The sequence below is a fragment of the Capra hircus genome, chromosome 14, assembly GCF_001704415.2.
Source record: "Capra hircus breed San Clemente chromosome 14, ASM170441v1, whole genome shotgun sequence".
Classification (NCBI taxonomy): domain Eukaryota; kingdom Metazoa; phylum Chordata; class Mammalia; order Artiodactyla; family Bovidae; genus Capra; species Capra hircus.
The window spans coordinates 62,480,062-62,507,243 of NC_030821.1; the positions used below are offsets into that span (position 1 = coordinate 62,480,062).

Sequence of the window (27,182 nt, forward strand, 5' to 3'; positions counted from 1 at the left end):
GCGCACGCGCCGGAAAATCCTCCCATCCCCGCCCTTTCCCGCCCAGCGGCACTTCCGGTCCCGGCAGCGAGAGTGGTGTTCGCAGCTGGAGGTTATGGCTGATTCGGGATCCTGCGTGCGGGGCTCCCTACTGCAGCTACAGGAGTCCCTGTCCGCTGCCGATCGCTGCGGCGCGGCGGTGGCCAGTGGTCAGCTGCTGCGGGGCCTGGGGCAGGAGTGCGTGCTGAGCTCTGGCCCCGCGCTGCTGGGTGGGTACAGCTCCGGGCTCCGGACGGCCGGTGCCCGGCAGCCCGTTCGAGTCCGAGTGGGCACCCGGGGTGGTGCTTGAACGGGTCCGTGGGAATTTGTGATCCGTGTAAAACTGTTTGTCAACTTCCTCTGTTCTTAACGCCAGAGGAAAGATATTTCAAAGCCTGAGGTGGTGGAAATGCTCTGAATTTGGCATCACTGCTAACCACGGTGGGGAACGACGATGAGAGGAAAGTCTTATGTTCTTCCACCTCATTGTCGCCTCAACCCACCAGCACCTTTTCCAAACCCCAGTTTTGCTGTTCCTTTTGAGAAACAAGTCATGCTCTTAACTTTTGACTTATGCCTGGGTAAGAACTTGACCCTTTGCAGCAGAAGTGCCTCTTAGCATTTTTAATGTGTCATTGCGTGAAAACTTCGGTTACACCCCCTTTTAAAAACACAGATATGCAGACTTCATGATGCGTCCTCTTAGTTAGAGGGTGAGATTTTCTTCCGAAAACGTCATTGTAATAAAGAGGGGAAATAAAGCCTTAAAGAGATTGCTGTGTAGTGCTTACAGACTGCCAGGTTGTATTCATGAGGACAGCATCACTGTGTAAATGCTTTCCAATCTGTTCTACGAGTTCAGTTTTGTTCCTTTAGTAACCTTGTCGTAAAGCAGTTCGAGGTTCACTCTATCCAGGATGTGTCCTTTCACTTGAGGGATTGTAGGGCTGTGTACTAATTTCCTATTGGTCCTGAAATACACCACAAACTTAGTTTTTACAACAGCTCAGGTTTGTCGGTTACCGGTCTGTGGTTGAAAGCCAGCAGGGATCTATCTCATCAAGCTAAAACTGAGGCAGCAGGCAGGGCCACTCCTTTTTTGAAGCCCCTGGGGGAGAGTTAATTTCCTTTTCATTCAGGTTGTTAGCAGAATTCAGTTCCTTGCAGTTGTAGCACTGAGGTTCCTTCTTTCTTCTGGCATTCCTTGTTTCCAGAAGACACCTACATTTCTTAGATCACGCTGCCCCCCTCCCCGCTTCCTCAAGCAGCAGTGTCAAGTAAGACGCCTGGAACCTGTCCTGCTTGCCTGTCTTTCCATCTCCTCCCCCTTCCACTTGTGAGGGCCCTTGTGACTGCATTGGGCCCCCTTGATAACCCAGAAGTGAAGTGAAGTTCTCTCAGTTGTAACCAACTCTTTGAGACCCCATGGGCTATACAGTCCATGGAATTCTCCAGGCCAGAATACTGGAATGGGTAGCCTTTCCCTTCTCCAGGGGGTCTTCCCAACCTGTGGATGGAACCCAGGTCTCCCGCATTGCAGGCAGATTGTTTACCAGCTGAGCCACAAGGGAAGCCCTGATGACCCAGGGCACTCCCCAGTTTAAAGTCAGATGATTGGCAGCCTTAATTCCATTTGCAACCTAATTTTCATTTGCTGTGTAAAGTTAGCACATTGACAGGTGTGACGCTAGGCATCAGGGTTCTGGCCTCTGGGGCCATTATTCTGACATCACTGTGGAACATTGTCTAGAATTTCCCGTTTTCCGTGTCAAGGCAGACTTAGGCTTGTGTTTTGTCACTTAGGCTGAATTGAAAAACAAGCATCACCTTTAGTGTGCATTTATGGAGAATCTTGGCAACTCTCTTACTTTTTTTTTTTTTTTTCCAGCGTTACACACTTCCTTAGTTTTTTCCAAAGATTTTGGTTTGCTTGTATTTGTTCGGAAATCACTTAGCATTGATGAAGTAAGTTGACCATTTCATTTTGCTCTTCTAGTGTATGTCTCTTCATGTTGAGGTGACTTTTTTTTAGCCCATGTTTCCGTAATGTTTATTTCTTTTATTATAGTTTCGTGATTGTAGAGAAGAAGCCCTAAAGTTTTTATGTGTTTTCTTAGAAAAAATTGGCCAGAAGATCACACCTTATTCTCTAGATATTAAGGTAAGAAGGAAAAAACCTCTTTATATATCAGCATCTCTTAACTTACATGAAAAGTTACATGGTAACTTGTAACTTAACATGGTTAAGCTTAATTTTATTTCTGCCTTTCTTGTTGAGGAGTTTACTTATTTTTGCTTGATTGTATTAGAAATTAAGTGGCTAATTTTTTAAAAAATTTAACAAGCTGAGGCCCTTGTGGAAAACTATTAAAGTGTAGTATGTCAAGTATTGGTATTTCTTCTCCCAGGTGTAGATTTAGCTATTAAGTCTTAGTTATAAGAAGATCTTGTTGATGATTTTGATGTCTCCTTTTAAATCCTAGAATACTTGTACCAGTGTTTACACAAAAGATAAAGCTGCTAAATGTAGAATTCCAGCCCTAGAACTTCTTATTAAGGTAATTAAAAAAATATTTCTAAGTGCGTGTATTTTATGGTACACGTATAACTTGAACTGAAAGTGAGAGTTGTGGGTGAGAGATGTTGAGGACTCCCATTGGTGTGAGAAGGTGTTTGTTTCCAGCCATCACCCAGCAGCACCTTGGTGTTCTCCCCTCACACCGCTCTGGGGAGCAGAGGAAGAATTTGGTCTGTGAGGGGCAAGAAGTGAGAAGTGAAAGTTGTTCAGTCCTGTCGGACTCTGTGACCCAATAGACTATATAGTCCATGGAATTCTCCAGGCCAGAATACTGGAGTGGGTAGTCTTTCCCTTCTCCAGGTGATCTTCCCAACCCAGGGATCAAACCCAGGTCTCCCGCATTACAGGCGGATTCTTTACCAACTGAGCTGTAAGGGAAGCCCTTACTCTGAAAACCTAACGCTGCTGAGACTTGCCCAGATTCACCTCATTTTGTCCTTGAATGTTTTCTTGAAACCTTACACTCACACTGCGAAGGGTCTGTGTGTTGTGTGTATGTGGTCATTGGGCTCACTCTCACCTGGGTATCTGCTTAGATGCGTACCTTTTTTTTTTGTAGAATTTCTCTGGGTTTTGTTGGTCCTTAAGTGCCTCTGAGAGAAAGGGTCTAGTCACAGGATAATTTTCTTGGGAAGGTGAAATTACGTCTACATCCCTTTCCACTTGGTCTCCCCTGTTTTTCCACCACCCACCTCAGCCCCTCATCCCCCATAACCTAGCTTGATGCCGAGCATGAGTGCCTGGAGACCATGGCTGTGGAACATGGCTGTGTGCGAACAGGTGCAATAGATGGAAGCCTTCCGTTGCTTCCTCCTAGACTCTGCTAACTCGTGTTCTCTCAGTTACTTCAGACTTTGAGGAGTTCTAGACTCATGGATGAATTAAGAGTTGGAGAGTTATTTACCAAATTCTATGGAGAACTTGCATTGAAAGCAAAAATACCAGATACAGGTAAGATGTATTTAAATGTGTCTTTAAAATGTTTTAACAAATTTAACAAGTTTTTAGTGTAAAACTTGGATTTTTTTCTGCCAAGGTATTTATATTTTACAGATGAACTTTGTTTTAAACTTCTGTTGGAGCATTGTTGCTTTACGACATTGTGTTAGTTTCTACTGCACAAAAAAATGAATCAGTTCTCTCTTTTTTTGGATTTCCTCCCCGCTTAATACAGATGAATTCTTTTTGCTGAAAAGAAACCAAAATGGAAACAGAAATAATGTGTTAAATGTGCTTATAAAAATTTTAATCTATACAAAATGATTTCTTCAAATAGAAAACTCACATGTCAAATGTAATTTAGCTTATAATAATACATTCACATAAAACATATCAGGAAAGATTCAGTACATAAAACTAGATAGTTTGTGTGGCTTATTGTTAAATTATTTCGAAGTGAAATCCTCTCCTTTTATTTGGGGATTTTTGCTTAATTTATTTAATTTTAGGCCTTAATTTGTCTAAAATTTATTTTTCAGTTTTAGAAAAAGTATATGAGCTCCTAGGAATATTAGGTGAAGTTCATCCTAGCGAGATGATAAACAATTCGGATAAACTCTTCCGGGCTTTTCTGGGTGAACTTAAGTCCCAGGTATGATAAACTTTATAATCTATTCTGCTTCCTTGTATCTGGTGGGCTTTTCTCTTTTTATGGTACCTTGTTAAACTCTCCTTTCAGATGACATCGACAGTGAGAGAACCCAAACTTGCGGTGCTGGCGGGGTGTCTGAAGGGACTGGCGTCACTTATGTGTAACTTCACCAAGTCCATGGAGGAAGGTATTGCTTGATGGCACTTGAGTTTCTTTCTTTATGGAAGAACTACTAGTCTGAAATGAATTCCTGTGTGATTTTTGAATTTTGTGCCAGTTGTGGATTCACATGCAGTTGTGAGAGGCAATGCAGAGATCCACGTGTGTCCTTCACCTGGCACCTCCTGGTGACGCCTGTCATGACGTAGTGCAGCCTGATGAACCTTCGGGTCTTGCTTGGTTCCAGTTGCTTCCCATGCACCCACTTGGGTGTTAAATTTAGTTCTGTGCCGCTTTATCGCATGTGGGCTAGTGTGTGCCCATGACAGTCGAGGCCCTGGCAGCCTGCCATGGGAGCAGCCTCTCTCCTGTCCTTCTGTAGCCACATCTCCCTCCCCTCCCCTCGTCTCCCCTCCCCTCCTCTCCTCCCACAGCCACTGCTCAGTCTCCCATCTTGAGCTTTGTCCTTTCACGTTTGTGTAAACAGACTCATAGCAGGTAACTTCCTGGCTGCCTTATTTCATGGTGCTTAAGGTCTTCAAGGTACACCCCTGTTGTAACAGAATCCCGCTGTATGAATATAGTACACGTATATCTATTGGGCCATCAGTGAGTACTTGGGTTGCTTCTGCTTCTTTGACTGTTGTGAATGATGCTGCTGGACATGGGTGTGTGAACACCTGGAGTCCCTGCATTCCCTTAGAGCATCCCCAGGAGTGGGCTTGCTGGCCCACGTGGTGGTTCTGTAATTTCCAGGGGCTGTACTAATTCCTGTTCCCACCATCAGGGCACAGTCTCTTCATGTCCTCAGGGTACTTGTTTTCTGTTGTTTGATCGTAGCCTTCCTAGTGAGTGTGAGGTGGTTTCTCACTGCATCTCCCCTATGGCTCTTGGCGTTGAGTGTATTCACAAGTGCCTCTTGCCCACTTGGGTGTCATCTTGGTTGAAATGTCTATTCAGGTTCTCTGCCCATTTGAAAAATCATATCATTTGACATTTTGTTACTGAGTTGTATGAGTTATTTACGTATTCTGCATATCAGTTCCTTATGGGATCATAATTTGCAAACATTTTCTCCCATTCCCTTGGTTGTCTTTTCACTCTATTGATTGTGCCATTTGATGTGCAAAGGTTCTTCATTTTGATAAAGTTCAGTTTTTCTCCTTTGGTTGCTTTTCTCCTTTGGTTCTCCTTTGGTTGCTTGTTATTTTAGTGCCACATCCATGAAATCATCACCAAATCACTGAATCGTTGTGTCTTTGTAGAAAGCCAGTTGGGCATTAGCTGATTGGCTCATCACTTGTGGGGGTGGATCTTGGTTCTCTGTTGCCCTGCCCACACCACACTGTCTGTATGATAATTATATAGTAAGCTTTAAATGTCCTGTGTAGTTCTCACATTTTATTCTTTAAAAATCGTTTGGGTATTATAAGGTCTGTGCCTTTCCATGTAAATCTTAGAATGAATTGGTCTGTGTCGACGAAGTCTTGCTTGGATATTTGTGGTCTTTGTGCTAAACCTGTGGATCAGTTGGAGGAGAGTTGATGCCTTAACCATGTTGAGTTTTCTAGCCCATGAGCACAGTGCACCTCTTCATTTAGTTGAGTTGGGTCCTCTTTGATTTCTTCCATTAGCATTTTGTAATTCTTGTGCCGCAGATCCTTGCCTGTTGGTTTTAAACTCTGTTTAATACAATTTTCTTTTTAACTGTCAGTAGTGTTCTTCCATAGTATCTCAAATTTAAGCTTAGAGGATAATCTAGCTGTGAGAGCATTATAATGAATTCATTTGTTTTTAAAGGACAAATCAAACTTTTAAATTCCAGAAAATTCTTTAAAAGAACTTGTTTGCTGTTGCTTACCATTTTGTTCAGATAATTGTCAGATTTTTCTACCTCCTGCATGTGTTTGTTTTTATTGAATTGCAGCTTAAGAAATTGACAGATCTGATCATTTCAACCTGAGGAAGCAGCGGTTTCTAACGTATCAACCAGGTGTTCCCAGTCTTTGCTGCCTCTGAGTAGAGAAGCTGGCCCAGCTGCTGCTGCTTCCCCTCCTTGGTCTCTCTCTCCGGCTCCCTGTCCATGGTGCATCCCGCCCTCTCAGCTCCCTGCTCAGGGATCTCCTGTTTTCTGAAGCCTCTATGCTTCCTCGTGTGAGCCGCTTTCTTGGGCTTCTGTAGTCCTCTCTGTTACAGCACTTTCTGCGACATGTTTTTCATCTCCTAGACTGTCTATTTTGTCACTTGACCTCGGTGGCAGGTGACGTTGCTTATTTCTGTTTGTCTTTGCTTGGCGTGTTAACTGACATTCGGTGAACAAGAAAATTAATAGTACTTATTGCTCATTAACCATGTGCTAAGGATTATCCTGTTCATGTTGCAAGGGAAATTCCTGTGACAACTCACTAAAGCAGGTGATAATATGTTTGTTTCCTGGATTAGAACACTGGACTGAGGTGGACAGAATAATGGCTTCCAAAGATGTGCCATAGGTCTGAGTCAGAGGGGAATCAGGTGTGGATGGGACGTTGAGACGAGGCTGTCCAGGTAAACCCAGTGTGATCACAGGGACACTTGACTGTGAACGAGGGTCAGGGTCAGGGTGCTGTGACGGGAGAAGCTAGCTATGAGGATGGGACTGGGGCCCCAAGGCAAGGAGGGCGAGTAACTTCTAGAAACTGAAGGCAGCCCTCAAGCCTCTAGAGAGGAGCACACCCAGGGACTCCTTCCTTTGTCTTATTTTAATGACTTATTCATTTTTCTGGCCGTTCTTTGCAGCTTGTGGGATCTTAGTTCTCTGACCAGGAATCAAACTTGGACCCTGTTGGTGAATGCACCAAGTTCTAAGCCAGGAAGTTCCCTATTTTATTTTTTAATTGAAGCGTAGTTGTAGACCAGTATTGTGTTACTTCAGGTGTACAGCATAGTGATCTGACGATGAAGGACCTTAGGAAATGACCACGACAAGTCTCATAGTGTCTGTCACCAGAGTTGTTATGACAGTGCTGACCATACTCCCCAAACTGTGTGTCACGTCCTGATCTGCACCTGGGTCTCTCATGCTCCCCGCTCGCTTCCCTCTGGCAACAAGCAGTTTGCTCTCCGTATCTGTTTCCGTGTTTCTTTGTTCTTTTAGTTTCCGCTTTTAGGTGAGGTTACGTGTCTTTCCGTGACCCTGCGTCGCTTAGCATAATGCCCTCTAGGTCCATTTGTGTAGCAGCAGATGACAAGACCTCATTCTGCAGCTGAATAGTATTCCCAGAAATACGTATACCTGCACATTCGCCACACTTTCTTTATCCGTTCTTCTGTCTGTGGGCACTTAAATGCTGCTTCCATGTTTTGGCCATTGTCAATAATGCTGCTATGAATACTGGAGTGTGTGTATCTTTCTAACTACTGTTTCCGTTTTCTTTGGATCAGTACCCAGAAGTAGAATGCTGGATCACGTGGTAACTGTAGTTTTCTAGGAACCTCCGCTCAGTTTTCCGCAGTGGCTGCACCAGTTTTCATTCCCATCAGCAGTGCATGAGGTTCCCTTTTCTCCACCTCCTCATCAATACTCTTTATTTGTTGTCTTTTTGATGACAGCCATTCTGACAGGTGTGAGGTGAGATCTTGTGGTTTTGATTTGCATTCCCCTGGTTAGTGATGTTGAGCATCTTGTGCCTGTTGGCCATCTATGTGTTTTTGGAAAAATGTCTATTCAGGTCCTCTTTCTCATTTTTTATTTTTATATTTTTTCAGTTTTAAATTTATTTGTGTCTAATTGGAAGATTATTGCTTTACAATATTATGTTGGTTTCTGTCAAATATCAGCATGAGTCAGCCATCTGTGTATATACGTCCTCTCCCTCTCGAACTTACTTCCCACTTCTCACCCCATCCTGCATCTCTGTATTGTCGCAGTCTGCTCATTTTTCTTTTTACTGAGTTTTTTTTCTTTTTTTTTTTTATTGAGTTGCTAAGTTCAGTGTGTTCTTTGGATGTTAACCCTTTATTAGACCTATCATTTACAAATATCTTCTCTCATTCAGCAGCCTGCTTTTCTGTTTTGTTGCTGGTTTTCTTCACCATGCAAAAGCCTTTTAGCCTGACGTAATCCTGCATGTTTCTGCTTTTGTCATCCTCTAGTGAGGTAACCAGAGAAGGCAATGGCACCCCACTCCAGTACTCTTGCCTGGAAAATCCATGGACGGAGGAGCCTGGTAGGCTGCAGTCCATGGGGTCCATGGGGTCGCTAAGAGTCGAACACGCTAAGAGTCGAACACGACCGAGCGACTTCACTTTCACTTTTCACTTTCATGCATTGGAGAAGGAAATGGCAACCCACTCCAGTGTTCTTGCCTGGAGAATCCCAGGGACGGGTAAGCCTGGTGGGCTGCTGTCTATGGCGTCGCACAGAGTCCGACACGACTGATGCAACTTAGCAGCAGCAGCAGTGAGGTAACTCCAGGTGGCGCCAGTGGTAAAGAACCTGCCTGCCCATTTAGGAAATGCAAGAGATGCAGGTTCGATCCCTGGGTTGGGAAGATCCCCTGGAGTAGAAATGGCAACCCACTCCAGTGTTCTTGCCTGGAGAATCCCAGGGACGGGGGAGCCTGGCAGGCTATAGGTCATGGGATTGCAGAACAGTCAGGCATGACTGAGCACCCATGCATACATGAGGTAACAGAGCAAAAACAGTACTGCTAAGACTCATGTCAAAGAGCACAGTGTATGTTTCCTCTAGTTTTGTGGTTTCAGATTTAGGTTTAGGTCTTTAATCCATTGAGTTTACTTTTGTATGTGGTGTAAGAAAAGGGTCAAGTTTCATTCTTTTGCATGTAGCTGTCCAGTTTTCCTACCACTATTTGTTGAAGAGGCTATCTTTTCTCCATTGTATATTCTTGCCTCCTTTGTCATAGATTAATTAACCATATTTCTGTGGGTTTTTTTCTGGGCTTCCTATTCTGTTTCTTTGATCTATGTTTCTGTTCTTTTGTGCCAGAACCATAATGTTTTGATTACCGTAGTGCAGTTTGAAATCAGGGCACACGATGCCTCCAGCTTTGCTCTTCTTTCTCAGAGACTGTTTTGACTATTTAGAGTCGTTTGTGTTTCCATTCAAATATTTTGCTTAGCTGTTACAGTTCTGTGAAAAATGCCATGGATACTTTGATAGGGATTGCATTAAATTTGTCAACTGCTTTGAGGAGTGTGAACGTTTTATCAAAATTAGTTCTCTCTACTTGTGCGCACAATATACGTATGTATATTGTATGTATGCATACGTATGTATATTTGTGTGTATTGCACAACACACATATGTATATTGTATATATACATATGTATATTTGTATGTATGCATATATGTATGTATATTTGTATGTATTTTTATATGTATATTTGTATGTATTGTCTTCAGTTTCTTTCATTAATGTCTTAGAGTCTTCAGGGTATAGATCTTTTACCTTCTTGGTTTAATTTATTCCAAGTATTTTATTCTTTTAGATGCAACTATGAATAGGATTATTTGTTCAGTTTTTCTTTATGATAGTTTATTATTAATGTGTAGGAACACTATAGATTTCTGTATATTAATTTTATACTCTGCAGCTTTACTGAATTCATTTATTCTAATTGTTTTTTGGTGCAGTCTTTAGGATTTTCTATATATAGTGTGTCATCTGCAAATAGTGACAGTTTTACTTCTTCCTTTCCACTTTGGATTCCTTTTATTTCTTGTCTGATTGCTCTCACTGGGACTTCCAATACAATGTTGAATAAAAGTAATGAGAGTGGTCATCCTTGTGTTGTTCCTGATCTCGGAGGAAATGCTTTCAGCTTCTCACCATTGAGTATGACATTGGCCCTGGGTTTGTCATGTACGACCTTTACTGTGTTGAAGTACATTCCTGTTTTACCCACTTCATTAAAAGTTGTTATCGTAAATGGGTGTCAGTTTTGTCAGAAAATTTTTTCTTAATCTGTTGAGATGGTCATATGATTTTTAGTTCTTTGTTGAAGGTCTTACTGTGTTCTTCTATTCTTCTCCCAAGTTCGTTGAGCATTTTTATGACCATTACTTTGAAATTTTTTTCTGGGAAGTTACTTACCTCTGTTTTGCTCAGTTCTTTTTTTGAGATTTTGTCTTCTTCTTTCTTGTAACATGACCTTTGGCCCCTTGTTCTGCCTAATTCTTTATTTGTTTGTGTTTGGTAGCTCAGTTACGTTTCTTGGTCTTTGTGTAGAAGGTGTCCTGTGGGGTCCAGGAGTGCAGCTCTCCCCCTTCCCTGGACTGCCCTGGAGCTGGGCACTCCAGAAGCTGGGCACTCCAGGAGCATCCCCTGTGGTGGGTGGGCCAACCTGGCCTGGGGGCCACTGTGCTGCAATTTCTAAGGCCTGGTTACCACTGTGGCTGGTGCTCTGGCGTGTGGGGGCAGCCTGGTGGAGGGAGCCACTTTGGGGCATGCTGGTGCTGGCTGAGGTGTTGGCAAGGCAGGGGTCACTTTGGGGAGGTCCTGATACCAGCCAAGGGCCCGCATAAAGGGCTGCTGGGGGTGCAGCTTGGAGGAACACCAACTGTGTTGGGTGTACAGATGAAGCCGGGTGAGGTGGGTGGTGCTGCTGGCTTAGATGGAGAGTCAGACCCTGCACCTCATCTTCTGGGTGCAGGGTCTCCAGCTGGGGAGCTGAGGTGGAGTCCAGACCCTGGGGCCCCAGTGCTGGGGATGGCCTGACAGCACCACCTTCCTCCAGGGGCCACTCCTTCTGTCTCCACTTGTGGAAGGTCCATCCTGCTGTTTTCAGGTCATTCTCGGGGTTTTCTGCTTGTGTCTGTGATGTTGGTTCCAGATTGCTCACCTCCAGAACTGGGTGGTAGTAAGTTTGTGTTGTTTTAAGGCACAAAGTTGGTGAGAATTGATTACAGTGGTGACAGGAAACTGATGTAACCAGTGCAAGACTGGGACTTGAGCCTTGGTCTGAGGCTAAAATTCAGGTTTTTGGGGCATGCTGTGATTATGTGACTCCAGGCAGTAGTACTGGGTACTAGCATGTTCATTAATAGAGGAAGGGGTCCTACTGTCTCCAGCAGAGCGGTGGGTCGTGAGTCTCATGAGCTTTGCCAGACACACCTTATGATCTGTGACAGTGGCTGCTTTCTGTCTTTCCTCAGATCCCCAGACTTCAAGAGAGATTTTTGATTTTGCATTAAAGGCAATCCGTCCTCAGGTAGGATTTAGTATTCTAATTCTTTCACGACTGAGCCTTGTGATTGTCAAACATTGATGGTAGTTTGTTTTTCTTTTAATAGATTGATCTGAAGAGATATGCCGTGCCTCTGGGTAAGATTCTACTTTTAAGGAGGTTATTAGGTTGGTGTCTGAGTGAATGTTTGCTTAAACTGTGAGTGAAGGTGGCGCTGTGACCCCTGTGATGCTCCCACGTGGTCACTGATGGCAGCTCTTGGTGCTGTTCGAGATGGTCACACTAAGATTGCACCATTTCAGAAGAAATTACTTTAGAACAATCCAGATCTTTTGATTCTGTCTTTATCTAAATAAACCCTGATCCTACTTCTGACCTTTGTTTTGGGGGTCACTGGCCGGATTGTGGGCCTCTTGATTCAAATAGAGGATGGAGGCATCAGGTGTGAGGGGACCCCGGGCCCCTGAAGTAAGGATTCGGGGGCTTTGTGAGCACAGTTTTGGTTTGATGTGTGGCTGAAGCTTCCTAAGTTCTTTGTCCTGCCCTTTGTCATTCTGTTTTAAATACGGTGTGTTCTGTGTTTGCAGCTGGGCTGTCCTTATTCACCCTGCACGCATCTCAGTTTAGCACCTGCCTTCTGGACAACTACGCTTCTTTGTTTGAAGTCCTGTCGAAGTGGTGCAGCCACATGAATGTGGAATTGAGGAAAGCTGCACACTCAGCTCTGGAGTCTTTTCTGAAACAGGTACTATGTAAAACTCTTTCTATGCAAAGACATAAATTCCAGTCTTCTGCATGAACATTTGAAAAAAAAAAATACAAGTTGGTCCATTAGCTTCTGTAGTACTTAAAGAGGAAAGTTGGTTATCCCTCTGCCACAGGAGTGGCAGCAGGTTTGGAAGAAAGAAAGCTTCAAAGACATCAAGTCTGATCAGGTCCTCAGAGCCAAGGGCGGACAAGAGAGTGAGGAGGTGGGACAGAGGGAAGGCTGGCGGTCAGAAGGTCAGGGCTCCCGGGAGGCGGTGGCTGGGTCAGGGTGGGAGCAGGGAGGGGAGGGGGGTGGTGGCAGGGTCTGCTGTCCTGTTAGACTGGATGCTTGTGTCTCTGTGGCTTCTCGGCTGAGGCGAGCTCTCCTATCTAGGTTGGGTGTGGGTGCAGGGAGCCTGCAGGTGGCCTGCCGTCTCCGGGTGCTGAGACCTGGGGCCTTCGTACAGGTCTGGGCGTGGGCTGCAGGTCGGCAATGTGGATGCATGTCTTCCTTCTCCCTTTGGTGATTGTCTGGCTTCTTCCCATCCTTGTCTCGGATGGTCGTGGGCAGGTTGCGAGAGCTTCCTGATGCCCTTGCTGGTCTCGAGTTCTGGCAGGTGTCACTGTGTATGGTGCATCGTCATCTGCTTGCTTCTCAGAGTACTTGCTTTGGCTCACGTAATTTTTGTAGCTTATTGTTTTGAGAAATGAGACACCTTTTTTTTTTCTTCCCCTGGTTGTTAGTTCTGAACCCTCTCTGTGTTCCCTCCTGGGGGTCCTGTCTGTGGGTGACTCTGAGCTCGCCAGCTGCTGGGCCTGCCCAGCTCTGTGTCACCTTGAGTCAAAGATGAGTCTAAGGAAGCTTTCTGCTTCATCAGGGAGCTTTAGTCCGGAGCCTGTGTTTTGTGCACGTCTTCCTGTGTCTACCTGGTCTCTCTCTCAGTCCCTTTCTCTAGGAAGAATGCATCACGTGTAATAAAGGCTTACTTAAGGAAGTGGCTTTTCCGAACCTGATGGAGACTAAGTGGATTGAACAGATGGTTCTTTACAAGTAATAGCTGCTGTGGACCTGATGTTGTCCCATTCGGCTGTTCCAGCCTTTTCACGTTTGGATGGATGCCTCTAAAGTGAACGTTGTGTGATGCAGGTTTCCTTGTTGGTGGCACACGATGCCGAGGCGCACAGGGGCCCGCTGCGCTTCTTCATGGAGCAGTTCTACAGCATCATCAGGAACGTGGACGCCAACAGCAAGGACCTGTCCATCGCCATCCGTGGATATGGGCTCTTCGCGGGGGTATGTCTCACTTATTGACCCCTTTTACTTTCATTTGAATGTTTAAATGAATATACTTTAGTATCTTTTGAATAGCATCTCACACTTTTGAAAACATTGTTCTTGTTTGTTTTGTTGTTAATGTGTTTTTTCAGTGCTTCCTGTGTATCATCTCAAATATTCATAACTCTCCTATAAGCTTTTAGGAATATTATTCCACTTTACAGATGAGGAAAGTGAGGCCAGACAAGTTAGGGGACTCATGTAAGGGTTCAGCCAGCGATAGACAGAACCGAGACATGGCTGCAGCCTGGAGACGAGGAACACCATGTTCTCCTGGCCACGCCTGGCCGCCCATCACTGATGAGCCCCTGCGCTCACTCTGGCATGAGTCCCTGAGCCTGGGTGAGGTCTGCTGGGAATGCTGGGAGTTGGTGTGGCTGCATCCTCCTGGAGGGGTCTATGGCTCCCACTGGCGGATTACGTCTCCTGCTGTTTCTCTGTACAGATCCCCATCAGGGCTACTCCCCTGCTGTTGGGATGGAGAGTCTCTTCCAGCCCTCTGCTCAGTCCTCCATCCTGATGCTTCCTCATTTGCTTCTTCCCAACACTCCTTTCCCCTTAAAGTCTTCATCTCCACATGTTTCCGTGGCTCGTTTATACTAGCTTAGGGCAGAGGAAATGTGTGAGGAGGCTCAGAGGTGACTGAGAGCACGGACTTTGTATCCTCAGACCCTGAGGTCTGGCAGTGGGGACCTGTTCACTATAATGAGCTGGTGTAGACAGAGTAAGGTGGAACAAGGGAGAGGATGCGGATCAGGCGCTGGTCCAGGCCCGTGAGGAGGCGGGACTGGGGCCGGCGTCTGAGGAGCCTTTGGGACATGTGCAGCTGGACTGTCTCTGAGTTAGGAGGGTGTGGCTGTGGGTGTTGCTGCTGTGCTGTGGGGGGATTGGGCCTGTCCCTCCTCTGGGCATCGGCCCTCTGCAGGGATGGCACCCAACTGTCTGCAGTCTGCCCCTGCCAGAAACACAGGTGACAATCAGTAGGTGTTTTTTGTGTTAGTAACTTTAGAACGTATTTACAGGTTTTTTGGAAAGAATCTTTCTGACGTACAGTGCATTCTATATCTGTATTCTCCACTGAGAAGCTGTTAACATTCCGTTATAATAACGTGGCCTAACGAGACGCCTTAGGTGCCATCACCCTGAGGTGGAACAGGTTGATGGAGACTGGTTTTGCCTCCCTGCAGCCATGCAAGGCAGTGAATGCCCGCGACGTGGACTTGATGTTCGTGGAGCTCATCCAGCGGTGCCGGCAGCTGTTCCTCACGGAGGCGGATGCTGCCGAGGACCACGTGTACCAGCTGCCCAGCTTCCTGCAGTCCGTGGCGAGCGTCCTGCTGCATCTCGATGCCGTGAGTGAGGGGGTGGCCTGCTGAACACGGGCTTGGCGAGATTAGCCCAGGTCTTCAGCTGGTTTGATGCAGTTCAGGCACCAGTGTGACCAAGGTGACCTCTTTAGCTAGTACCTTGTACGGTTTTTTGGTATAGTTTTTGTCATGAAACTTGATGATTTGTTTCCAAAGCAGAAAAGCTATCTGTTACTCTTTTCATATTTCTAAAAGATTAGGATTGCTGCTTGAGATAGAATCGTAGGTAACATGTCATGCAGACAGTTTTACTCCGCTGTGTTCAGGCAGTCCCAGTGAGGAATTAGTCCCCTAGGTAGCAAGCTGCTTCTTCATGGATTCTGCCTCCCTGTGTCTGCTGTGCCTGTTGTCGCAGCCCCGACCTGAGTGTGCTCTCGTCCCCGCAGGTTCCTGAGGTGCACTCGCCGGTCCTGGAACACCTCGTGGTCCTGCAGATGGACAGTTTCCCCCAGTACAGCCCCAAGATGCAGCTGGTGTGCTGCAGGGCCATTGTGCGATTGTTCCTGGCCCTGGCGGAGAAGGGGCCCATCCTCTGGAGTTGCATTGGTGCTGTGGGTGAGTTTGGAGCTTACTCCTGAGATGATGCATGAAGAATCTTACCGTGTTGTTTGAGATAAAGAACATCCAGTTGCCAAATTCTTTTTTGTCTTATGATGCCTCTTGTAGAACTGCTAATATTTTGGTGAACCAAAATCTTTTTTTCTCTAGTTTTCTGAATTTCTTCATCTTTTCCTTTTGAATCTTAGTAGTCTAAAATTTGAAACTAAACAGTAAAAAAAAAGAAAAAAAAATTAAAGGTGTTAGCAAACTTAGAGAAAAAAGCAAGAGGTACTGTATATTCAAATGGCTGTCTGTTGAGAGTTTAGTATTTTTCAGTGTAATTTTTCATTTTTGTTTTTATTTTCTTTTTTTAGTACATCAAAGTTTAATCAGAATATGTTCTAAGCCAGTGATCCTTCAAAAGGTAAATTCTGAATCTATGCTTTGAAAATTAGTCTTTTGTCACCCTGCAAGTTAGAGATGTTGCTGGAACTTTTAGTCTGTAAATATACAAAAGTGGCCTTTTTGATTGCCTGAAAGATTTTTTTTAATGAAGTTGTCCAATTGGATGGTTGTCACTTAAACGAATTACCATTACTTTCTATAGTATATGATAGCTGCTTTCCCAAATGCAATGTTAATATTATATATTCAGGCGTTTGAAATTGCAGACGAATTTGTGAATTACTTGCAATGATGGGTAATTCTTATGGGGAAAAAGAAAAATGGCCTTTCTATTATTAGCAATGCCTTAGATTTTGGTAAATGTAGGATGTAATACCTATTTTTTCAGATAAATAAACTTCTGGGTGTGAGACATCCTTAAACATAACCTTATTACCATACCTACATTTTTACAAAAGGATATTTTCCCCTTGAAACTCTAGGACAAAATACTTAGTATATAATGGGAGGCTTGTTTTAAGTTTACTTCAGTTAGAGAAAATAGGAGGAGATGAGGGATCTGTGTGAGGAGGTGAATTATTGGGTATTGTTTTGAAGCTTAGTTCGTGCATCACCATTTCCGTCCCAGAGAATGGTGACTTTTTCCTAGCTTTTTTATTGTGCTTTCATAACGTGCTGTCTTCCTCAGCCAAGCTGCATGCTTCAGCCGGGGGCTCCCTTAGCTCCGGGAATGCGCATCGGGAGGCACAGCAGTGCTGCTCCTCTCCGTCCCTCCTCAGCGTGGCTGGCTGTCTGTTTTTCCGCCAGGGAGCCGAGCCCGAGTCTGAGGACCCCGGAGTGTTGGGGGAAGTCAGGACCGGCAAGTGGAGAGTGCCCACCTGCAGAGACTATGTGGACCTGTTCAGGAGCCTGCTGAGCTGTGACCAGACGATGGTAAACACTGCAGCTGAAAGCCACTGAAGTGCTTTGGCTCCCCTACAGTGTCCATAGTTCACACTGGAGGCTTAATTATTTCAGAAGCCTGTTTTACTTTCAGTCAGTTTTTTTTTTTTTTTTTTAAGTACTTCAAGTAATGTAAATAAGGATAAAGTGAGACTTGGAAAAAAAATCAGATTAGAGGAGCAAAGTCATAGAACTCATTTGAAACTAATGAGTAGTTGTAGCCAAGTCCTCATTTTAGCTTAAGAAACTGCGTACAAGGTATCAGAAATGTGGCAGTGTTATCATGGTGGGAGAGCTGTGCTGTCTGTATTTGTTAAGGGTGATGTGACAGGATGGAGACGGGTGCACAGTTCTGTCAACATTAGAACCACCCCTCCTGCTTCCTGTGTTGCTGGCAGGTGTTTCTGCAGTATCTGCTCCAAGCCAGGTTGGTCACCATTTCACGTAGTGTCTGACAGAGCATGGGTATTCTAGGAAAAGCAGTTTTGGTCAGTAGATGGTTCCTGTCCTGTGCAACCTCAGGAGTTTTTCTTATTAAGGTATTAGTAAAGTAGTATAGCAGTATTACTAAAATGTTTTTTCTTATATGTGATAATAGGTATATTTTGAGGTTAAGTTCCGTAGACACTGGTCTATGTTTTTGGAATGATAGAATATTTCACTTTGAAAGAAATAATAGATTATAGAGCTTTTCAGTCCCTTCTGAGGATAGATGTATATTATACATATCTATATATGCATGTGTATGTGAGTACATGTGTTTACAAGTGCACGTGTATATACGTACATGCATGTGCATTTGCATATAGACATACAGAACGTGTGTATATAGTGTAGAGATGTGTGTATACACACACTGCTTGTGTATATTCTCAGTTGCTCAGTCGTGTCCAGCTCTTTGCAACTGCATGGAGTGTAACCTACCAGGTTCCTCTGTCCATGGGATTCTCTAGGCAAGAACACTAGAGTGGGTTGCCATGCCCTCCTCCAGGGGATCTTCCCAACCCAGGGATTGAAACCACATCTCTGACATCCCCTGCATTGGTGGGCTGATTCTTTACCACTGAGCCACCAAGGAGGCATCTCTCTCTCTTTCTGTCTCTCTCTCTCTCTCTCACACGCACACACATACACATGCATTAATGGAGTAAATACTTGGACGAGGTTGGCCTAAACCTTCTCAACTCACTACTGTTTATGTGTGTTACGTGACTGTTTAAGTCATGTCAGACTGAAATGGTGTTGTCCTAATAATTAGAAAGATGTCTGTATTTTACAGCTTGAAAACTTAGAGGTAAGTCTGCTCTAGTTTACACAAGTGTTTCCATAAAACCTAATTACACGTGTACATCTTTATGTGTCATAATGCTGATTTAATACTCGTACTGACACTGTTTTGTGCAGCATTTTGAAATTTATTTTCTTTACTTTCAGGATTCTCTCTTAGCAGATGAAGCATTTGTCTTTGTGAATTCCTCTCTTCAAAGTCTGAATCGTTTGCTATATGATGAATTTGTAAAATCAGTTTTGAAGATTGTTGAAAAGCTGGATCTTACGCTGGAAAAGCAGAATGTTGGGGAACAAGAGGTTAGACAATGTTGTCAGTAGCAATTCTGCATCATTTTTGTACCAGCTGTATCTACATGCTGCAGTATTCAGGAGCAAGTCTTACATTTGTAGAGGATGGCAGGAAATTGGTTTATCAGCATTAACACATGTCATTGATACTTTTCTATTGATATTTGAATTGCCCAGTGTGCAGAATATATTCTGTATCAGATTGTTCAAGAAGTAATTTATATGTTTAATAAGTTAAAGCAATTTTTTAGAAAAAGTTGTTGGGAGGATTAGTACTCTTGACTTAGCAACAGTAGAGACTAGTCTTATTTTGTGTAGAGGTGGGTTTTTGCAGAGGGTCTGGGCACCCTGGTGCTCCTCGATTTATGGCCAGGGGGACCCCAGGCTCTGGAGACAGTAGAAGGGAGGGCAGGAAAGGCCATGCCTCCCACGTTTCTGCACCGTTTTTCTGGCTGGGCTCAAAGATCAGACTGGACATGAGGTTGCTAGCTTGGAGCTGCTGTCCCTCTGAGGAGACAGGACACTCAGGTAGAGAGACTGTCACCTAAGGTAGTTTGTTTGAGTCCAGTGGTTCCTGGAATCAAGTTTGCATGTTGGCTTCCACGGCTGAGGCCGTGTGGTCAGGGGTCCTACAGGGGCAGAGCCCTGGCCTTGGCTGCGCTTGTCAGGGCCAAGTTTTTGTGCTGGTTGTCGGGGCCATTGAGGAGTGGCCTGTCACTCTTCAGGCTTTTTATTCATTCACGTCTAAAGTAATTTCATGAGCAGACGTGCTCACTCTCTGAGACAGTTGGCCACATGTCTGCTTGCAGAGCACCTGTCTTAGTCTCTGTGTCCCTGCGCCCCCACACCCCACCGCCGGGTCACCGTCGTCTCTGTTGGTGTTTCCTGGGACATGCCTGGTCTCCAGCCTTGCCCTCCTTCCTGCCTGTTTGACATTTCCACCTGGGTCTGAAACACAAATTGAACATGTTTATATTTATGTTTCACCTAACAGTAGCCACTGGTCCTCTGTCTCTCATTTTGAAATCTCGTCACTACTGATAAATGTCTTGTGTTTTGAGATTCTGCCTCTGTCTGGGCACTGTGGCTCCTGTGAGAAGTTGTGCCCCGCCCCGCCCCCAGATCTTTCTGTGTTTTCACTTTTATTCCTACTTACCGCATCCCTTGTGGCCTCCTGTGTAGCATGTTCTGAGGGTTCTGTCATTTTTATCTGACTGTGAGCTTTGGGCCCATCTCTGCCTCCTCACTTTTGCATTCCTTGCTCAAAGCCTCACCCATGTCTGTGGGTCACTTGCTGAGTCATTTGTTGAATGACTGAACGGTACCGTGTTTTTGGTGCAACTGATTTTCAAGGATGAAAACAAAGCTGCTGGCATTTGGGTGATCCCGACCTCAGATCCAGCTGCTAACCTGCATCCTGCGAAACCCAAAGACTTCTCTGCTTTCATCAACCTGGTGGAGTTCTGCAGGTATTCATAAAGTTATGTATACTTAAGAGTAGATACTATCAATTGTTGGCTATGACATAGGAAAACCACTTATGTAGTACAAGAAATGAAATAGTAGGACTTAAAATCTAAAACAGCTTATATGAAATTTTAAAATAGATTATTATTATTTTTTTAATTGTATTTAAAAGATCCTCAGGTAAGGACAATAAGGGGGCTTCCCTGGTGACTCAGACAGTGAAGAATCTGTCTGTCTATGCGGGAGACACGAGTTCAATTCCTGGGTTGGGAAGATCCCCTGGGAAGAAAATGGCAACCTACTCCAGTATTCTTGCCTAGAGAGTCCCATGGACAGAGGAGCCTGATGGGCTACAGTCCCTGGGGTTGCAAAGAACTGGACATGAGTGAGCGACTGAGCGCAGAACACAGCATGGCAAAGAAACTAAAGAGTACAGATACACCTGAAAATGGGGTATAATGGAGTCACAGATAATGATTTTGTTTTGATTATGTCACTTAGAATTTCAGAGCGGGGTAAAAGTATACGATGAGGATTTCTTCGTTAAGCTTTACATTTGCTTTTACAGGGAGATTCTTCCTGAGAAACATGTAGAATTTTTTGGGCCGTGGGTGCATTCCTTCTCATACCAGCTAATTCTGCAGTCTACACGGTCGCCACTCATTAGTGGTTTCTACAAACTGCTTTCTCTTGCTGTGAGAAGTGCCAAGAAGATAAAGTATTTTGAGGTAAGTGTTTTTTGAGGGACATTGAATATTCCTGTGTATTTTAGATTGCATGAGTGTGTATAAATACATTCTAAAATATGGTATTGTACAGCATATTACAGTTTTAAAGTCTGCTACTTTTGTTATTTGTATTTTGAAAAACTGATGTGAGTGGCAGTTGCATGACACCGTTTAAAAGTTTAATGGGGAATGCTTTCCCCATTTTCCGATCTGACTGGCGAGCATCTGGCTGGTGCTGTGAGCTCTACAGAGGTTCTGATGTGTGCATGGCACCAGGACCCACCTGCAGCATCACTGGCGCCCTTTCCAGACTCAAGTCCTCAGAGCCTCTGGGCACAGCTGCCCAGGGATCTGGTAGCTCCTAAGGATGGAGAGTGGTGCGTCAGTGTCCAGGGGCTCTAGTTGTGAGCAGCTGTCTCAGCTCACAAGCATGCATGTCAGATGACTGGCACGGGGAGTGCACTTGGGCCCCTGACTCCTGGCCAGTGGTCCCCCTCCCAGCTCACACGTGCTTCCTCATGGGCCTCTGCCTGAAGTGTCTTCCTCTCTGCATGAGGCCTCAGCAGAATTAGAATGGGTCCCCTCACAAGGACCAGTGGGAACCGCCAGATTAGAACATGGGACTATCTGGTTATCATTCCCTGAGCTCATTGCCTGTTTTATCTGACAGGGCGTAGGTCCAAAGAGTCAGAAACCGTCTCCTGAGGATCCAGAGAAGCATTCCTGCTTTGCTTTGTTTTCAAAATTCGGTAAAGAGGTAACTTTCAAAAGCTTTATCCAGTCTTATCATATATTATTTAAAGATGAAATGGGTTGCTTAATCCACGTGGGGGTGGGGGGTTTGAAAACACTGGCAGAGAAGGTCACTGTGCTTCCGAAGTCCCCTGAGGTTTCTCACAATAATTTTAGTGATGATGACTCAGGGTCCATAGATTCTTTAGCTTTTCCACATGATGGGAACTAAGTACTCAACACAAACTTTTGCTGGAGATAAGTACCTTCATTTTTCGTATTTGCAAATCAGATGTTTCGTAGTCGATGGTGGAACTGAAGGCTCTGTTCAGGTGCATAGCACTAACCTTCTCTTTCCTGCCGAGGTGTCAGTTAAGATGAAGCAGTACAAAGATGAACTCCTGGCCTCCTGTTTGACCTTTGTCCTATCCCTGCCACATGACATTATCGCACTTGACGTCAGAGCCTACGTCCCCGCGTTGCAGGTGGGCACATCACTCGTGGGGGTCATGGTTCCAAGAAACGTGGCAGTCACAGCGGCACTCACATGTCAGAACCCCCATCCCCACCCCCCGCCAGCATCCTGCGTGGTCGGGCCTTCCTGAGGGGGCTTCAGTGCCCCTTGTCTCCAGCCTGCATGGTTCCGACAGAGGAAAGGCTTGTCATTTAAGAAGCCCTCTCTCAGTACTAAATTCCTGGTGTTCATTATCTCATTTGTTCTCATGTACAGATGGCTTTTAAACTGGGCCTGAGCTATGCCCCACTGGCAGAAGCCGGCCTGAATGCCCTGGAAGAATGGTCAGTTTATATCTGCAAACATGTAATTCAACCCTATTATAAGGATATTCTGCCTAGCCTTGATGGATATCTGAAAACTTCAGCCTTATCAGGTAAAGTATAGAAGAGTTTTGATGTGTATCTTAAAATGGTAATGTAATACATGTGTTGGTATTTCCACATATTATGCATTCAAAATACATTTGGTTGGTATTTTTGTAATCTTTCCAATTCATTTCAGTATAATTGGACATAAGTATAACTGAGGTATTAAAACTACTTATAGGTTACTTACTCATGTATATCCTAGCAAAACTTATAAAATCTTCAAGGGGAGGAATTCTTAAACATCTTGAGCATCTTATAAATTCTAATTTATTGTCTTGCAAAGAAAACCTTATTTAATAAATCAAACAGGGATTAAAACTATAAGAAAATCCAATAGTAAAGTTATATTTTGACCTAATTTCACCTGATTTTTATTGGTTTTTCAAATATGACTGATTTAGAACTGCATTGGGAGTGCAGAGTCCTAGCCACTGAACCACCAGGGAGGTCCCTCCAAGAAACTGGTAATGGTGTCTAAAACTGAGACAACCACTATTAATATTTTCGTTTTAGAAATTTCATTTTTAATCATACTTTAAATTAGGATTTTAATGTCTCTGTATGGTAGTCTAGTGTCTTTCCCCTTGTGTTTATTAACTAAACAAATGAGTGCTATTTAAAATTGACTTCTGTTTACCCTTGACAGATGAGACCCAGAATAACTGGGAAGTGTCGGCACTTTCTCGGGCTGTCCAGAAAGGATTTACTAAAGATGTGTTAAAGCATCTGAAACGGACAAAGAACATTACATCTGTAAGAGACTCTTATATTTTCTTTACCTTAAATAGTGGAGAGATCAGATTCTGATGCTCATGAGTAGTAAAAGTCTTCATTTAAAATATCATTGTTACATATAAGTTGGTGTACAGTATGAAAATAATTTCAGTATATATTTAGTGATAAAAATGTAAACCATGTTAACATGTGAACCGTGTTATTGTCTTGATCTTGTTCTTTTTGTTTGAAATAAGCAGTTGCCACACTGATATTGATGTATAAGATTGTCTCATTTACTTATTATATCTGAAATAGGTCATTTTGTCGAGTTTAGTTCATGGCAGTTTTTATGTTTTTTGCCCAGTGATAATTTCTTACGACCGGTTTTTTTAGATGTGGCACATAATGTAACAGATAAAAATGATGTAAATAGAGAAAATTGAGTTAGTGTAACTTAACATCTCGGAGAAGGCAATGGCACCCCACTCCAGTACTCTTGCCTGGAAAATCCCATGGATGGAGGAGCCTGGTGCGCTGCAGTCCATGGGGTCGCTAAGAGTTGGACACAACTGAGTGACTTCATTTTCACTTTCACTTTCATGCATTGGAGAAGGAAATGGCACCCCACTCCAGTGTTCTTGCCTGGAGAATCCCAGGGACGGGGGAGCCTGGTGGGCTGCCGTCTATGGGGTCACACAGAGTTGGACACGACTGAAGTGACTTAGCAGCAGCAGCAGCAACTTAATATCTAGAACTGGTATTGCAAGCTTTCAGGAAGTTTCCTCTGATCTCATTATTTTTGACAGTTTCTGTTATAGGATCAGAAATGCATTTATTTCTTTTTTTAATTTTTACTTATTTTTCGCTGTGCTGGGTCTTTGTTGCTGCAAGGGCTTTTCTCTGCTTGTGGCAAGTGGGGGCTACTCTCTTGACAGCTTTTTTTTTTTTTTTTTTTGAGGAATTTGTGAGGGAGAAAGTGGTCTTCCCGTCCTATTCCTCCGCCATCTTAGGACCGCCTCTCTTGACAGCTTTTGATTGGGAGACTTGAAGGAAACTAGAATTGGTGTCTAATAGTTTTAAATTATTTTATCATATTTAGGTAAAGGAAGATAAAGTTTCTTGAGAATATCTCTAGTTTTGCACGTTTCTTTACACGCATAGGGCCCGGGGGTCCCAGAGTGCGAGGCCAGAACTGTTTTCACTCGTGATTGTTTGCACTGTGCAGTGGTGGTGGTGCTGTTCCTTTAAACTTCACGAAGCCTCGACCCTTGAGCACACACGGTGTACCATCTCGTGTGCTGGGGCAGGAGGCGCTGGTGGTTGGCCTCAGGGAGCATCGAGCAGCCGCCTCCCCCGTAAGCACCACTGTTACTGGAAGCATGGCAATGAACTCCTGGCTGCTCAGTGTCTGGCTGACGTTTTCTCTGGAATAGAGAGCGGGCCTGTCACTTCAGGAGCACATCTGAGAATCTTTGCTGCCGGTGAACCGGTATCTCCGGATGAGCAGTACATTGTGTTCCTAAACCGAGTGTAAGATAAAGCCAGCGGATTGTACAGTAATAGACTGCATAAACTTCCCTGATGTGGGCTCACACTCCACATTGTAACTAACCTTTAAGAAACTACTGCTTCAGTTTTGGAGTAGTAGCAAAGCAAACCCTAGTTTCCTAGAAAAACTATGAAGTCCTCCTCCCTTTTCTAGTCATAGCCCAGAAGTCTGTCGCAGACACAAAATGTGAACAGCCCCACTTGCCTGAGGTTGTTTATTTGGAATATATCCTTAGTTTTTCTAAAAGTATGTGATTTGTTAACATGTCATGGGTTCAGTGTTTTTAAATAAAATTATAAGTATTTAAATAGTAAAAAGTAAAAGTGTTAGTCCATCAGTCGTGCTGACTTTTTACAACCCCATGGACTGTAGCCTGGCAGGCTGCTCTGTCCAGGGGATTTTCCAGGCAAGAATACTGGAGTGGGTTGCCTTGCCCTCTACCAGGGGATCTTCCCGACCCAGGGATGGAACCTGGGTCTCCCTCATTGCAGGCAGATTCTTTACTATCTGAGCCACCAGGGAAGCTAAGTTTTAACAAGATAAATACTGGTAAATATGACCCACAATAACAGAAGCTCTGTGGGAATCCTCAGTATTTTTTAAGGGTATAAGGACTCCCGAAACAGGAACTGCTGACCTAGAAAAGACATTGGCTGCAAAAGTGGAAGAATTGTGGCTTTTTTTCATGATTTTGCAGGAAAATGACGGCAGTGCTGTGGAGGATTATAAGGAGACATTGAGGGCATCAGTGGTAGAGAGGGTCTTTCTTTGAGCTCAAGGTTGTTTCTTATTGTCTCCACATTTGCAGAATGAAGCACTGTCCTTAGAAGAAACACGGGTTCGAGTAGTGCAAGTACTTGGCCGTCTCGGGGGACAGATCAACAAAAACCTGCTAACAGGTGACGTTTCCTGAAAGTAACTCAACCCCAGAGGCATGCGGGCCCCTCAGCTGAATGCACACAGGTCACAGTGTCTTCTGATACTTGCTCCCGTGTGTCGTTTATGTCTTTCAAGTAAGATTTTGAGGAACTGTATTTTGTCTAATGGAGTGAATGCTTCCGCCATGCCCTGAAGCCTGTGGGTTCCTATCTTCAGGGTCTGGCATATGTTCATTTTTTAAGCAGAGTCTAGCTGGATAGGCCTTTATGTTAAACATTGTGTCAGGAATTCAGAGTTATCTCTTTGAATACTAATATTCTTAATGTTTGGATATTTTTAGTTGTTTTTGATCAGAATTAGTGTTTTTTGATGAGTAAAAATTTGTATTTTTGGTTTTAAAATTTCATTCTAAATGTACTGGTGATTTTGGCATTTCAGCAGTTAGAATGTATATTAGAAAAATATGTGTTATAAAGAGGAACTATTTATGAAAGTATTGTTCGTTTATCATTTTTTCACAGAAGAGTAACTTAACTGAAATTGAAAATTAAACATTCCAGACTATTAGACTTGTTTAAAAATAATCTGACTTTCTGTCAGATTAGAAGCAGTGTGTGGTGGTTTCTGATGTTGCTGCCCTGTGTGTGTGATAAACAGAGCAGGAAGGGGTGGGCTGGGGCTGACCGGCATCTCCCCTACAGCGGCGTCCCCCGAGGAGCGGGCCAGGGGCTGTGTGGCTTGGGACCGAGAGAGGAGGCTCAGCTTCGCAGTGCCTTTCGTGGACATGAAGCCTGTCATTCACCTGGACCTGTTCCTGCCACGTGTCACAGAGCTGGCGCTCTCGGCGGGTGACAGACACACCAAGGTACTCATCACTCGCCGTGGTCAGCCATGTGCTCCTTAGGAGAGATGTGTTTCATGGGCTTTGTGTTTTCTCTAGCTTAGTGATGGGAAACTGCTCAGTTATCAGAAGTTGGTATCCTTGGAAAATGGAAATTAAACCTAAAGAGTCTGAATAGATGATAAAACATTAACACACTAGAATTCTTCATCGTAGAGAATACAGGGTACAGGGGGTTGAGAAGGGATTTTTTAGTCTGTGCTCAATTCTCTGTTCAACTTGGGAGATTCAAAACAGATGGTCTCAAGGTTTTCTATTAATTTGTACATTGCCACATTTTGTTCATTAAAAACAGATTTTCAGGAAGTAACAGTTAAGGCGTGCTCACAAATGGAGCAGTGTTCTGTGATACGGCACCATGGGACTGTGTCTCTTATGAGTGTGTTAGTCCCAGTGCCTGGATCTTTTACGTCTCTGTTCTCAGCTCTTGGCTCCAGAGCAGAGTGAACAGAAGCGTTAATCCTGTACAACAGGAAGTGTTGCTTAATGTTAGTTCGTATATAGGTGGGATAGTTATCTGCTGCACAGGTTTTTCTTTTTAAAGAAAGGGCTGACGTTCTGTAGCATTTCAAAATGCTCTTGACCTTTGTTGGACCCCTGGCCTGTTTCAGGTTGCGGCCTGTGAACTTCTGCACAGCGTGGTTATGTTTATGCTGGGGAAAGCCACTCAGATGCCTGATGGTGGCCAGGGCCCCCCACCCATGTACCAGCTCTATAAGCGCACATTTCCTGTGCTGCTTCGACTGGCGTGTGACGTGGACCAGGTCAGTGCATGATCGTGAATTTGAAACTGTTATAGAATTTGGAAAAATGTCACATCGGGTCCAATGATCATCTCAGCTTGTTGCATGTTGGGACAACTCTTAACATCC

General features: G+C 44.2%; 1 protein-coding gene across 1 annotated transcript in view; it reads left to right on the forward strand.

Moving 5' to 3' along the window:
- The window catches only part of PRKDC (protein kinase, DNA-activated, catalytic polypeptide), a 137,834-nt gene continuing 110,720 nt past the window's right edge, over positions 69 to 27,182 (forward strand). The window contains exons 1-25 of the mRNA XM_013969108.2: positions 69 to 248; positions 1,907 to 1,983; positions 2,087 to 2,179; positions 2,502 to 2,576; positions 3,439 to 3,547; positions 4,075 to 4,187; positions 4,275 to 4,374; positions 11,506 to 11,561; positions 11,644 to 11,674; positions 12,125 to 12,282; positions 13,432 to 13,578; positions 14,808 to 14,972; positions 15,374 to 15,542; positions 15,902 to 15,951; positions 16,740 to 16,865; positions 18,309 to 18,461; positions 19,806 to 19,921; positions 20,488 to 20,647; positions 21,318 to 21,404; positions 21,745 to 21,864; positions 22,110 to 22,269; positions 22,911 to 23,017; positions 25,339 to 25,429; positions 26,111 to 26,274; positions 26,922 to 27,074. Of these exons, the coding sequence (XP_013824562.2) occupies positions 95 to 248; positions 1,907 to 1,983; positions 2,087 to 2,179; positions 2,502 to 2,576; positions 3,439 to 3,547; positions 4,075 to 4,187; positions 4,275 to 4,374; positions 11,506 to 11,561; positions 11,644 to 11,674; positions 12,125 to 12,282; positions 13,432 to 13,578; positions 14,808 to 14,972; positions 15,374 to 15,542; positions 15,902 to 15,951; positions 16,740 to 16,865; positions 18,309 to 18,461; positions 19,806 to 19,921; positions 20,488 to 20,647; positions 21,318 to 21,404; positions 21,745 to 21,864; positions 22,110 to 22,269; positions 22,911 to 23,017; positions 25,339 to 25,429; positions 26,111 to 26,274; positions 26,922 to 27,074 (2,934 nt within the window). The 5' untranslated portion in view covers positions 69 to 94. The remainder of the gene's footprint in view (positions 249 to 1,906; positions 1,984 to 2,086; positions 2,180 to 2,501; positions 2,577 to 3,438; positions 3,548 to 4,074; positions 4,188 to 4,274; positions 4,375 to 11,505; positions 11,562 to 11,643; positions 11,675 to 12,124; positions 12,283 to 13,431; positions 13,579 to 14,807; positions 14,973 to 15,373; positions 15,543 to 15,901; positions 15,952 to 16,739; positions 16,866 to 18,308; positions 18,462 to 19,805; positions 19,922 to 20,487; positions 20,648 to 21,317; positions 21,405 to 21,744; positions 21,865 to 22,109; positions 22,270 to 22,910; positions 23,018 to 25,338; positions 25,430 to 26,110; positions 26,275 to 26,921; positions 27,075 to 27,182) is intronic.